Below are 14,302 nucleotides of genomic sequence, written 5' to 3' on the forward strand. Positions count from 1 at the left end.
TGCCTCATACTTTTTTACTACGACTACCAATCCTTGCATCTTATCTAATGATAATAATACATGATATCCAATCTTTGAGTCGTTGGGTAGTTGCAAGCGAAGAGTTGAGGCGCCATTTGTTGCATGCTTCTATACTGGCAAAATGTTGCCCCTTCCTAAACATGAAGATAGCAAGCAAAAACCATTTGAGGAAGGGGAGTCCCCTGGCACTCACGTTTATTTTGAGGAATAGGCCTCCCGAATAGTTTTCGATATGTTAAGGCCCTTGGGGAGGCTGTAATGGTGATCGCAAAATTGCCTCATGCAAAACAGCCCAACATTCTACTTTGTTAAAAGAGTTGACATTGAAAGTGACGCAAGCTCATGAGATTTTATCTTCAAACATGGGAGAGGTGATGAGGGTATGACCAGTCATGAAAGGTGGCTGAATAAATTTTGTTCTGTTTTGCGAGTTGACTTTTTGTGCAAGCACGCATGGAGAACTATGTGCTGCGACCTGATGTATGTAGTGTACAGGAGAGATGAGTGGGAGGAGATGCAAGATGAAGAATGGATGATGGATGATGATGAATGTGTAAGAGTTCTTTTTTCACACCACCCACACACACACACGGCAGGGGCACAACCGCTTGTGGGCAGGAGTGATCTCGAGGGAATCGAATGTGGATAATGGGCAACACCCAATCCGCCAAAGGTGCTGAGGTTCAAGTAGTAGATAGACAGGAGGCAGAGGTGCTCGTGGCGCACTATGAAGATATATAGCTTGGGTGTTGTTAAGGGAATTGAATGGGGGAAGGTAGCTCAAGTGGGCAAACACCAAATCTATTGAGGCTCAAGCAAGCACATTAGCAACAATAGATGGGCAGAAGTGCCCGTGGCGTCCACAGACAAGTAGGAGGGGTGTTCTTGAGGGGGAATTGAATGGGGAAACACCCAATCCGCGAGGTTCAAGCAACAGGCAGGCAGAGGGAATGAGACGGGGTGTTCCTAGGGGGGATCGAACGAGGAAACACTCAAGGAGCAGTAACAACAGGTAGGCATATATGCAGACAGGTAGAAGTGTTGCTGAGGAATCGAACACAGGCAGGCAACTCAGGTGCATTGTCGGGCGAGCACCCAGATCACCACCATAGGAGGAATCGAACGCAGGCAGGCAAGCAGGCAGCTGAGGTGGGTTTGTCGCGCGAGAACCCACATCACCACTAGAGCTGGATGGATGAAGTGATTGCTGCTAATGATGAGAAGTGAGATTGGCAGGGAGCTATAATGGCAATTCTTTTGAATCTCTTCTTCATCTCTTCTTCTTCTCCATAGCCATAGAGATAGCCATAGCATAGCCATAGCCAAACCTTCTTTTTCTTCTCCATAGCCATAGCCAAATCTCCTCTGCTGCATGCAAGCTCTCCTCTCTCCTAGCTATGGAGCTTCTTCCCTGATTTTCTCCCCTTCCCTCGCATCGATCATCTCCCTCTCAGATCTCTGCTCTCTCCTCTTGCAGAAAATTCCCCCCCTGGATGAGCTTCTCGATTTCTTCCTCCTATCCATCCTGAGACGCTTGCTTCCATAGCCAGACGTCCAGGTATGATTAAACAAATTCTCGGTAGACTTCCTCGCAATAAGCCGTCCAAATCTGATGGCAATGATGCGGCTTCTTCTGTCCCTTCTTCGGCCGGAGCTCAGCCCCCAGCTGCTGCCGCTGCCCCCGGAAACGGACCTCTGAGCAACGTTTCCAATAGCACCAAAGGGATTGCATCTCAGTCGGCACCTGCTTCTAGAGGGGGAATTTCCACAGGATCTGGCGGGAGAAGCGTCTCCCAGCCCGTTGGCGCAGCTGCTGCCCCGGCTGGACGCATTGCTAATGGTCTCGTTCCTCAGGGCAATGGCGCTTTCAATTTTAGCTACGAGCCCCTGCCCCTGTTCAGAGACGTGCCGAGCTCTGAAAGGCAAAATCTCTTCATCAGGAAGCTGAATCTGTGCTGTGTCGTATTTGATTTTACTGATGCCACAAAGAATGCGAAGGAGAAGGACATCAAGCGGCAGACGCTACTCGAACTTGTGGACTTCATTTGTTCTGGAAGCGGAAAAACTTCCGAAGTGGCCATGGAAGAAATTACTAAAATGGTAGCCACAAATCTGTTTCGCTCTCTACCGCCGTCTGTCCATGAGAACACAGGTGTTGATAGCTTTGATCCAGAGGAGGAAGAACCCACTCTGGACCCAGCATGGTCTCACTTGCAGGTTGTATATGAGTTCTTTGTGCGATTCATAATGTCGACAGAGACCGATGCGAAGTTGGCAAAACGGTACATCGACCATTCTTTTGTGCTCAAACTTCTGGACCTTTTTGATTCAGAGGATTCTAGAGAGAGAGACTATTTGAAGACAATCCTTCACCGGATATATGGCAAGTTCATGGTGCATCGTCCATTTATTCGTAAAGCAATCAATAACATATTCTATCGTTTCATCTTTGAGACAGAGAGACATAATGGGATTGCAGAACTGTTAGAGATTTTGGGAAGCATTATAAATGGTTTTGCTTTGCCACTGAAGGAAGAACACAAGCTCTTCCTCGTGCGTGCTTTGATCCCGCTCCACAAACCAAAGTCTGTTTCTATTTATCACCGACAGCTTTCTTATTGCATAACTCAGTTCGTTGAAAAAGACTTGAAGCTAGCAGACACTGTAATCAGGGGTTTGCTGAAATACTGGCCGATTACAAACAGTCACAAGGAGGTTTTGTTTTTAGGAGAACTGGAAGAAGTTCTGGAAGCCACACAGCCTGCAGAATTTCAACGATGCATGGTTCCTCTTTTCAGGCAGATTGGACGTTGCCTTAACAGCTCACATTTCCAGGTGAGGCTGAGAAAATATTTGGTTGCTAAGGATTGTATGTGCTTTTTGGTTTCTTATGAACCTTCTCCTAGTGTCTTTCTAAAAAGTATTGGAAGGCTTATAATCCTAACATAGGGCCTCAGGTTGTTACCTTGGTTTGGGTTTTAGGTGGTCCCTGTGTAAGCACTTGTTCATGTGTACTTGCCACCTCTTCCCTCGTCAAAGCTGGTTTCTATCCCTTCCTGCAGCCCAAAAAGCCCCCTCTGCACATCCTTCTCTTCCAAGCTGTAGTCACTCCCATGGTCCACAGCCCTGTAGATTATACAGAGTTGCTTTAGTATGCTCTACAATCTCAACCAGTAATTAGTTTCAACTTTGAGTTTTCAGCTACAATTGAATCTCTGTGTGTATTATTTAGTTCCATATGTACATCGAAGTCAACTACGGTAGAATCTACTTGATTGTTGATGGTGATTTAATCAGTGCGTTCTATGGACTGTAGATGTCCTTCTCCCCTCTCTCTCCCCATCCCCCTCTCTCCCTTCCTGTTTTTTTTTTTCCCGAAAAAATGATAATTCACTAAGCTGGTGTCAAGGGATAGTGTTAAGGTAGTTTTTATCTATTTGAAATTCATGTGTTATTTGGAGGATTGGAGTCCAAGACGAAATATCCAGTTTGTAGAGGAATGCGTTTTGGAATCGTGTCTATGGCCCTGTTTTATTTTTGCTGAACTCAATCCAAATAACGTAGGGTTTCGTGGTCATGTTAGAGTCTTTGAAAGTGCCATCCTTGCTGTTCACGAGGCCATCTGCAATGTCTAGATTGCCAAAGCAAATCTTGATGATCATGTCGGGGGCTTGAGGTAAAGCTCCGTGTGTAGTCCTCTGGTATTTTTTGGATCATTTGGTATACATTTGGATTTGCTGCACATTTTTTGCCTTGTATCTAGTGCACGAAGTATGTGTGGAGTTTTATACAATAAGTTGAAGAATTTAAGATTATGCTTGTTCTTGGCGGGAATGGTCTAGTATTGGTGCGCTACATTCTATTTTTCTGGCAGAGCATGCAAATGTCCTGAATTGTTCATGGAAATGTCTTTGGTTGTATGTGTTCCAACTCAGATCCTGTTTAGAATGTCAATGAAGTTGTGGTCGATTGGAGCATCAACATTTTGAGCTCATAGTATAGCACGTTGCTTCTCCAAAAGGTGCTAGCATTGCTGTAGTCATCGGAGTGCAGAAAATCCATGAGTCTTTTGTAGGACTAGCTTGACGTAAGTCTCCACACAAGAGACCATCTAGATCTTTTGAATGGCTCCAAGTGATTGTTAGAAATTGACCAACAGAGGGTACGTACAGTGGAAGACTGATAGAATAGCCCAGGAGCTCACACAGTGTGTGGTGTTAGAAATCGACCAACAGAGGGTACGCGCAGCGGAAGACTGATAGAATAGCCCAGTAGCTCACACAGTGTGTGGTGGGGTGGAATCACAAACTTCTTAACTTATATGCTTCAAATAGCTGTGCAGACTAGTAAATAGACAATGATCCAGCCAGATAAATAAACCACCAAAAGAATATATTTCCGTCCAAAGCTATGGACACAATACAAAAGAGAGAGATCCAAAGTCCCACCAGAGCGTGGTCCTTTGATCTTACCACAAGGTACGTCTACTGTTTGCCGGATATCTCTAGAACTCTGAGCCTGCATGCTCTACCTTAAGCGTGTGTAGACTCTTCGTCCATATCCTTTCCACCTTGCTGTCCGGAAGCCAGCCTAGGTGGGCAGCCCCTTGAGCTCATCTGCAGCCCTATGTCAGCCTTCTTCTCCTCCTGTGTGTAAGTCCAAGGGAGGGCTTCCTGCAAAACTGCTGCTACAAGTGATTGATGTTATGAGGCCCACATGCCTCTATATATAGGCCCCAAGGGCCTCTTGAAATGGCCGACTGGAGCAGGCCTTCTGGCCGACTCAATCTTTAGGAAATCTCGCCCCCACCAGCCCTTTATCTTGGGCTCCTATATAAGGGCAGGGTGCTGCCCACTGCAGCCCCTGCCTTCCTTGTCTGCATTGCGCCTCCTGGTCTGCTGCAGATCCATTCAGCCCAGAAACCTTGCTCCAGGTCACTTTTGTACCTCTAGGTATGTGCCTTGGGTTGCTGCCCACATGGCATCCTGTGTGCTGCCCATGTGGCAGCCCCCTCTCCACCTTTGTCTCTTTTCTGGGCAGATCTTGCCCTAGGTCTCCCTCCCCCATGCTCTCCTCATTTGGGGACTTACAAATGGGGAGGTGACCTCTCCTAACACCCCCTCTCACTGGCACATCTCGGCCCAATGCTGACACGTCGATGATGTTGCCTCAGCAGCTCTCATGACGAAACCCTCTGGCACAATCCGGTGTCGAATATGGTTTGTTTCTTTTCAGCCAGTGGCTCCTACTCCAGCTCTGGTCCTGCACAAGCAAATCATCTTGGTACACAGGTCCATCCATGGGAGCACTAGATGACACCACCACCTTCAATCACATTCCCGCCTTCAAACTCGAGCAATCCAGACGCCACGGTCTTCCAGTTGTCCCCCTCATAATGAGTGAACAACCTGGAGTGTTCCAGGCACCATGCCCTAATGGTTTGTTTCAACCCGTCCTTTCGTTGGAAAGGTCCGCAACAAAAGAACAAAGGACCCTCTGTACCCAGTGCTCCCTGTGCGTGTCACGTGGGCACCAAAACTTTCTCTGAAAAATAATGTGGCTGTACATATCTAGAGTGGAAATCAGCGAGAGATGATCAGGAAATTTTGAAGAAGAAATACAAGCTCAAAAACAAAGCCACCGTGCTGTCCCTCAGAAACCAAATTTAGGTGTAATTTTCATGATGGAGAGTCCATGCCAGCTCAAGAGGCTCGGGGCATTGTTGACCAGTTGGCATCCATCAGAGAGAGAATGACAGACACATTTTTAGTCCTCTTGCTCTCAACAATTTAACTACCAACGTCGGAAAATATATAACCACCTTCAAACTGATGAGTAAAACTCCGGTTCCCAAGCTCACAAAGTTGAATGGTTTATTGCTCCAGAACTGAACTTGAAATAACGATTTGCACATGTTTGCCTCAAAACCAAAGTGAAAAGTAGGCACAGTAGCTCAGGCTATCAACAAGTTTTGGAGAGGTAGATCATCCCTCATGCCTTTCCAACGCAGGAAAATGGACCAGCCAATGGTTGCAAAGATGCACAAGGTTCTAGAAGCACTTCATAACAGCCAGTATTGGGCCATTGGGAGAAAGCCTGCAAGAAAGAGTAGGTTGATACAAAGAGCAACCAGCATGGGCACACCTTTGTACCATGTTATTAGGGTGAAATGTTGTTCTTCTTCAAGGGAGCCTGAGATTCTTGAGTGTGGTTCTTCGGTCATCCAGACTAATGAGGGTTGATGCTACATCTTGTGCTTATGGCTGCCATTGGCAGAAGTCCCTGAAGTTACTAGGGGAGACCACTGCCAACTCCTTCAAATTTGCATGATTTTCTCACTGCAGGAGAGTTTGTGGCCACACAATTCATTTGTTCCTGCTGTCTTGCTTCCCTTTAGATGACAATCCACCTGGCAAATGAAACGTGTCATACCATATTGTTATCTCCCTCTAAACGCACTGCATTTTCTCCAAGACAAGGTGGCACTGCTAGGCATGGGGCAGTTGACCCAACTGAGAGGTCGCAGCCAGCAGGAGATCCCCTCCTTTGCCTTGTACCACAGCCTTGTGCACAGGAAGATGTTGGACTTTGAGGAGCAATATGGATCAGTCCATGTGATATTCATGAGAAAGCAGCCTAGTTCTGATGCATATTAATCTACAGCCTGCGATTGTGGTTGGATTAGGAAGTCCTGACACAGTATGACAATCCACCTGGCAAATGAAACGTGTCATACCATATTGTTATCTCCCTCTAAACGCACTGCATTTTCTCCAAGACAAGGTGGCACTGCTAGGCATGGGGCAGTTGACCCAACTGAGAGGTCGCAGCCAGCAGGAGATCCCCTCCTTTGCCTTGTACCACAGCCTTGTGCACAGGAAGATGTTGGACTTTGAGGAGCAATATGGATCAGTCCATGTGATATTCATGAGAAAGCAGCCTAGTTCTGATGCATATTAATCTACAGCCTGCGATTGTGGTTGGATTAGGAAGTCCTGACACAGTATGGGGCACGGAAGATGGGTGTGGTAGAAGCATGTGTGTTAAGGTGAAAATAACACTGATGCTGTTCATGTTTAGTTTGTGGAATTCAACATGGCTTTCTGAAGCGGTGAGTAAGTGAATAGAGTCAGTATTCCCAAAATTGAAACTTTAAGGTCAGAAACAGTTGCCTTTTCATCTTTCATGGACTGTGTATGCTAGTTCAGGGTCAGTGAGGCACATGTAAATGCAGCTGCAATAATTGCATTGCTCTTTATTTGTGTCATGTATGTGTCTGATAGTGCTTTCCTTGTCTACCTACTGTACTCGTTGGGAGCGTACAGATTTGGTGAATATATACTCTTTTTTAAATTTAAATGTGCTGGTCTTGTATTTCACACTTTTTTTATTGGCATTTATTATTGATGAGTTTTTCATCTTATATGAGCTGTGCTTTGTTTCAAATTTAGGTAGCTTGTATCATTTACCGATATGGTTGTTTTCGACAGGTTGCAGAGCGTGCTCTATTTTTGTGGAACAATGATCACATTGTAAATCTTGTGACACTAAATCGAGCAGTCATCTTACCACTCATCTTTTCAGCCTTAGAGAAGAACACAAGAACTCATTGGAATCAGGCTGTCCATAGCCTGACTTTAAATGCAAGGAAAATGTTTTTGGAAATGGATCAAGAGCTTTTCCATGAGTGCAAGCGTAAGTTTGAAGAAGAGGAGGCAAAGGCAAAGGTGGTGCAAGAGAGGCGAGAACTTACCTGGCAGCGGCTGGAAGTAGTGGCCTCTTCCAAAGGCATGTCAAATGAAGCAGTCGTTGTTCAACACTGACAAGCATTGACTTGGAATTGAGGGATGTTGGTGCGTGTGGCTTTGTGGCATGATCCGAAGGGGAGGTTTGGGCTGGTTCTCTCTCCAGACCAAGAGGTAGCAATGCAATTGCCCAGGAAAGACAGCTGGCGTGGTTCCCATGAAAGCTTTGTTGGCTTGGTTATAGGTTACAGGGTCTTGTTTTAGAATCCATGATCCGGTGGGGCCTTTCATGGTTTACAATTTTTGGTAGTCGTGTCTGGCTTCAAGGAAATGGGAGTGCTTGTTGCTGGGTGGGCCAGGCTAGAAAGACCACTGAGGCTTGGAAACCATCTCGATTTCAGTGTTGGCAGCTGAAGCCCTCCCCCACAATTCTTCTTTCCTTTTGGTGCCTTATCTGTTTTAGTCATTTATGTAGATTCTCTTGGCCTTCTTGCATGGAGAAGTAGCTGTTGGCCAAAAAGTAGCAAGGCTGCTGTATATTTTCTGTCAAGGAGGTCTTGTAGCTTTTGTACCAGTGTTGGTTGCCATGCATTCCATGGCCTTCAAAATCCTGCCGCCGAGTCTTCTTGCTTGCAGGTTTCCTTGCTTCTGTCATATGGATACAGAGGCCCAATGAACTTTGATATAGTACATATACAAATAGCTCTGAACTTTTTCCCTATGGCAACATTGTTGTTGTCAAGAGACTGTGAGTATTGCATCAGTTCTCATTTGAAATATTTGTATTGCTAGGTGAGCCATATGTGCTCTTTTACCTGGTTTGAAGAATTCCAATAGTTCGCTCAGTTCAATGGAAATTGAGTGCACAAAATTTCAATCCTACTGGAGGCTTGTAAAATTGTGGTAGCGAATCTCTGGTCAGTTTACCGATGTTGTGATTTTTCATCAATCCAAGACATCACCTTCCTGGCTGTTTCTCTGAAGATCAAACTGTAAATTATGAATGGAGATGGCAACTGATCATCTTTATCTTTAACAAGAGGGAGCTTTGATAGAATTCTATCACAGTTTTGATGGCTGATCAGCTGTTATTGCATGTTTTTGCTGAGTGCATCAATCAATTCAGCAGTTGGTGTGCAACTTTACACCAAATTCTATTTGCTTGGTCTTGCAAATGAAGCTAGGTAAGTTAGAGCATGGCTGGTATATACGATAGAATAGATACTAACCAAAACACTCTCGACAAGATCCGGACAACATTGCAAAACCATGGTCTAGAGAGAGATGGGAGAATGTCCTCATTATGGGCTCTCATCGGAAAAGGAATGAGAACTTTGTAGTCCAACCATTTGATGGAGGACGATTATACATTAAGACTTTGGATTTCAACACCAAGTGTATTATGAAGTTAGAGAGAGACTAAATCTAGAGAGATGGTCTATAGTGTAACTAGTATCATGGGGACGTGATTTAAGGATTCTACTTTAGAGCGAGCTTTTTGTAGGCTTGTAATCTTTTTGATTTTCATAAAAAGCAATGTAGAGGAGTATCCTCTTATGTGTGCAATGTCACACACATCAAAGACCAATATGAGATAAAGATCAAAGGCAAGATTGAAGTTCGAAGATGATGGTTGAAGATTTAAGACAAGCCAAGATGTGGTCAAATATTGGACAAAAGATCAAAGATAGAAGTCACAACTAAATGCATGCAAAAAACTCTTTTAACGCTCTTTGTTTTTTGAGACATACAACTCTTTTCTAAACCTTCAACTTCCAATGGATGTGAATACCTTAATCAACTTCAATTTATTATTCAACTCTTCTCGCATGAGCTAATGAGTTTTTTTTTTCCCGAATCAATTATATGATATTGAGGCTCTGACTTGCATTGTCAACACATAAGCTACAACAAGAAACAAAAGAATTGTAGGTGTTAAAAATCTTAGAATATATATGAATCGAAATAAGTAACGTCCTTTGGTGTCGTTAGGGACATTAGCACCTACAATGAAAGCGTCCTTTGGTGTTGTTAGGGACATTAGCACCTACAATGAAAGTGGATCGTGCATAGGTATGAGTGAAGTTCTAGGAGTTGATTTTGAGTTGCAAGACCTAAAAAAGGCATGCAAAGTTCTATGACTACAATACAAGATCTTGAATATCATCTCCATTGCCGAAGGCATAAATGCATACAGAGAGGACACACCATATTGCATTGAACACACCAAGTCGAAATGTACACACATTTGAAATCATTTTATATGCTTTGCAAAAGACATGAAAACCCCCTCAAACAAGGTCCATGAATAATTAGTTCATGAGTATTGTTTATTGATGCCTATTCACAAAGGCTTTACTCTCTCTTTTTGAGAGTAAACTGGAGAGAATTTTCATAGGGTCCCTTCAATTCAAAATTTTGAATAGGTCTCACTTTTGACAAATCAATCAATGTACTTTTCTTAGGTTGGAAATTCTTTGCTAATGTACTTTTTGTATTTGTGACATTGACGTACCATAAACTATTTTGTTTTTTAGAATTGCTAGCAATACTTACTATGGTTATGTGATAAGGTAATCTTACTTGTATGTGCTTTTTATCCTATCATTCAGGCTGAGTTTGGGTAATCTTCGTTGCAGCTTGATGTGGCATCCCAGGTCATCACTTTATCCTTCAAGGCAACGTAGACAATTATGGCTAGAACTATCCTCTTTTATAACCATTATGCATACACATACAGGTGGTTTGAGAGATTGGGGCTCCACATGGATAGATTACCTCCATTCCAGTATAACATTAATGGGCCATTTCTCCTGATGAGGTTGACCAAGTCATTCGCAAGACCTTCTACAGCTACACCATTCAGGACCTAGTTGACATCGAGTGAGCTCCCAGTGAAGCTCAACTTCTAAAGAGATCATTGTTCGCACATTTTCGATGAGGGCTTTAGTGATCCTCCGAGATATACTCAGATTCGTCTCCCCCATTCATTGAGGATCTCTATTGGGCAGTTTCAAGTTTCATCACATTGACTCTACATTGAGAGTGGACGAGCTGAGGGAGTACCTAAAGAGAGGCGGATTTGTGCCTTGTGTGATCTACAAGAAATCAAGTCAGAGAATCGTTTCATCTTTAGGTGCCTAGTGCTACTATTGTGTCTCGTTAGAATTAGCTTCGAACTTCTCTCTCAATTCCTTTCTTATCTAGATCAGAGATGCTGACCCGCCTTCATCCATGAAGCATTTAGGCATTGAGAGCACTTACTCAGATTACAGAGACTAGGTCACAGAGATAACTATTCCATGGGTAGTCAACAAGGTAGAGATCTAGAGCCAACGACACAACACACTTGTTTGAGGGAGGATGCATAGATCATGCTTGGAGACATCCCTTGCATGTATAGGCTTGGGGCAAACCTAGGCGACCTACAAGAGTTCTCATGGCTCTTGTTAGATGCAGAGCCACAACTAGGAGGCCATGCTAGACCGCACACATAGATAGCCGCTAGCATTCTATCTATGATCTCATACCACCACAACCTCGCGAGCCATTGGGTCCTTCATGATCTCCCTTCTAGGGCCATCAAGTATTTGCAATACTAGGCCAGACTTGACATTAGATTTGATATTTTGAAAAGTATTATATTATAAGGGGTATGGTAATGATTACTATGATCTGTTGATACTTGAATTTGATTCATCTTTATACTAACACTTCTATGGAAGTTATATAAACAAGACATGAAGTTTGTCATGTTTTCCATGTATGTGATGCTCATTAATTGGATATTTATTAGTAGTAGCCATTGCATTCAAAGGGTGAACTATGTGAAGTATAGACTACATGGTTTTCTAGAAGTGCTAGTAATATTTACTATGAAGTGAATTAGTTGGTTTCTTATTACTATCCAATGCATTCAAGGTGGGCTATGTGGACTATGGATTGTGTGGTGGGCTCAAATGTGTTAACAATATTTCAAGCGATTACATGATAGTGTGTGTATGTAATGCTCGTGAACTAGCTATTTTGTACTATCCACTACTTTCAAAGATGGACTATAGACTAGAGCTAGTTATAGCTGCCTAGCTAACCCCTAACGAGCAGTATGTCAAGCTCTCTTCCTCTAACCTGAGCTTGCTAGGATAGGGAGTGACTGAGTGCTCATTGTAAGCCAAGTTGGCTTGGTTATACAAAGATCAATACAAGTTGATTCTATTTGTCCATATACTTGTCTTTGTTAATGGAATGCACTTAGTATTCTTTCTTTACATGTGTGGAACTTGGTCTTCTCCCATCACCATATGACTCTCCTACAATAGCTAACCCCAAACTTTGAGTGTTAATGTTGTCTTCTATTCTATCATTTGAGCTCCAAGAGGGAATCTTCAACGAGAACAACAATGACCGCACACCTTTTCTAAGTTAGCCCACGGGTGAGGGAACCAAACCATCAACATTTTGGAAATCTTGCTAGGGAAGGGTCAATTGTTATTGTGAGTTGATGAGTTGTCAATTTAGAAGATTTAGAGAACTGATTTAGCAAGCTCACTGTTGAGGTCAGTGAGGTTCATGTTAACCGGTGACAAAGTGAAACAGTTGCGGCTACTATAGGGAATTTCTCCAAGTGACTTGAGATGAGTGGCATAGTTTGGTGATGTTCTTGAAGATCAGCATGTGGGATACACAAAGTATTCAGACTGCTACTCGAATACTTTCTACCTTAGTCAATGGTTGACACACATTTGGAAAGAAGAAGAAGATACACAACCATGTGCAAAGAGTTCTTGACTCAAAGGAATTGGTTGGATCCTACCATGAGAACTGGAGTGGTCTCAAAATGGGAGTTCAACACTTGAAAGAGGTTGTTCTCACTATGCAAAGTCAGAAGCAAAAAACACTTGTATTAGGCTAAAGATTGATGGATGAAGGTCCGTCATGGCACGTGGAGTCTGAGCATTCATCTACAGAGAGCTTGGATTCCAAGCAAATGGCCGTTTCCTTTGTGGAAAATCAAAATAAACGAGAAGACCAACTCAGAGAAGAGAATTTCTTTGACAATATTCGGATATCATTTTAGATGTGTCGAGAAAGATATGAAGGAAGAAAACTAGCTACAACAAATGGTTAAAGAACCAATCGACAAGAAGAGTGGCGTGCTTCAAATGGAGAGAGATGCCACCAAAGACTTGAGGTGAAGGTCGAGAAGCTAAGGCAATTTGTCCAATTTCCTCTCACAGTGGACACAAATCCTACTTGATTTATAGATGTACACCAAGCTGTACCTTTAAGGTCTGAAGATAGTACCAACCGAATGCAGGATAGTCAGTAGCAACCTCATACGCATGAACATAGATATAATAGGTGGATGTCTAGTGACTTGATCCTTTCAAGTGGAAAACCTACCTAATAAGGCTATGAAGTGGAAAAGTCTAAGTCCAGCACCAACATTAAGGCAAAATTTTAAAATTTCAAAGGCATTGATGATGAAGATCCATATAGTCACTTGCAAAGTTTCTTGCAAGTTTGTCACATCAATCGTGCCACAACAAACAAGGAGTACATGGATTATTTTCCATGTACCTTGATAGGAAATTATTAAAGGTGGTCTAATTAGGTTTCAATTGGATATTTCCCAATGGGTATGCAATGTATGAAGCATTCTTGCAAAGCTTCAGGTAGAAAATCAATGAAGAAGATGTTCGAACGAAGTTAAGTGAGCTGAAAGTCAATCCGACTAGAACTTATGAAGAATTTCTAGACTAAGCTATTACTCTAGAGAAGAGTGAAGGATTGAAGAATAAGGCAAAGGAGAATGGGGATGCCAGCAAAGAAAGATAAGCTCACAACATATGTGAAGAAGGCCTTAAAAGAATTAGGCCTATGAGGAAAACCAAGTAACAATGAGAAATGGTATAACAAGTGTTCTAGGGGTGCACACATGGAAGAGGAATGAAAAAATAAGTATTGCATTACATGTACCAAGTTTGGGCATGATGAATCAGATTGTTGGTTCAATGGTAAAAATCACCAAGTGTGACGGCAGTTGATCCTCGGCCACGAAATGGTAAGCCACCACTTCGTGAGTAGAAGGAAAAAGGTAAGAATGGTAAAGAGAAAATAGATCAATCTAAGATGAGTCTAAGATTAAATGTTTTTGTTATGGAAAACATGGATTATTCAAGTAAAGACATCAATTGGAATGCTCAAAGGGTGCTAAAATTTCAAGGGAATTAAAGGGGAAAGCTCCAACAGTGAAATTCCTTGAGAAAATTGAGCAGTCTGTTCTTGAGAAAGGGGAATCCTCAAAATCTAAGGCAAATGTAATAGACCTGAGTGCTTCAATAGAACTAATTCCTTCAATAGAACCTAGCGTAGAGCTAGCCCAAGTGTGGGAAATATTCAAGAATGTGCAAGTTAGTCTAGCATTTACTGAGTTAATGTAAATAGCTCCATATTTTGGGATTTCTTTGCTCAATAGATCAAATAATCATTTAAGGAACCAAAAGAGGTAAATTCTTTAGCCACCACTATACTTG

General features: G+C 42.8%; 1 protein-coding gene across 1 annotated transcript; it reads left to right on the forward strand.

Moving 5' to 3' along the window:
* Positions 1 to 1,260: 1,260 nt before the first annotated feature.
* LOC147897414 (serine/threonine protein phosphatase 2A 57 kDa regulatory subunit B' beta isoform-like) lies at positions 1,261 to 8,806 on the forward strand. The gene is made up of 2 exons (XM_087379973.1): positions 1,261 to 2,856; positions 7,512 to 8,806. The coding sequence occupies exons 1-2, from the start codon at positions 1,582 to 1,584 to the stop codon at positions 7,842 to 7,844; spliced, it is 1,608 nt and encodes a 535-aa protein (XP_087236099.1). The 5' UTR covers positions 1,261 to 1,581; the 3' UTR covers positions 7,845 to 8,806.
* The last annotated feature ends 5,496 nt before the right edge of the window (positions 8,807 to 14,302 follow it).

This window comes from Dipteris shenzhenensis, chromosome 10 (assembly GCF_047967505.1).
Source record: "Dipteris shenzhenensis isolate YYH24624 ecotype China chromosome 10, Dip_SZ_1.0, whole genome shotgun sequence".
Taxonomy (NCBI): Eukaryota; Viridiplantae; Streptophyta; class Polypodiopsida; order Gleicheniales; family Dipteridaceae; genus Dipteris; species Dipteris shenzhenensis.

What these genes read in the sequence shown, in the direction of transcription:
- LOC147897414 (XM_087379973.1), top strand. Translation starts at nt 1,582, where the DNA reads ATGATTAAACAAATTCTCGGTAGACTTCCTCGCAATAAGCCGTCCAAA. An exon ending in TTAACAGCTCACATTTCCAG is followed by an intron (nt 2,857 to 7,511) that starts GTGAGGCTGAGA and finishes TGTTTTCGACAG; the next exon opens with GTTGCAGAGCGTGCTCTATT.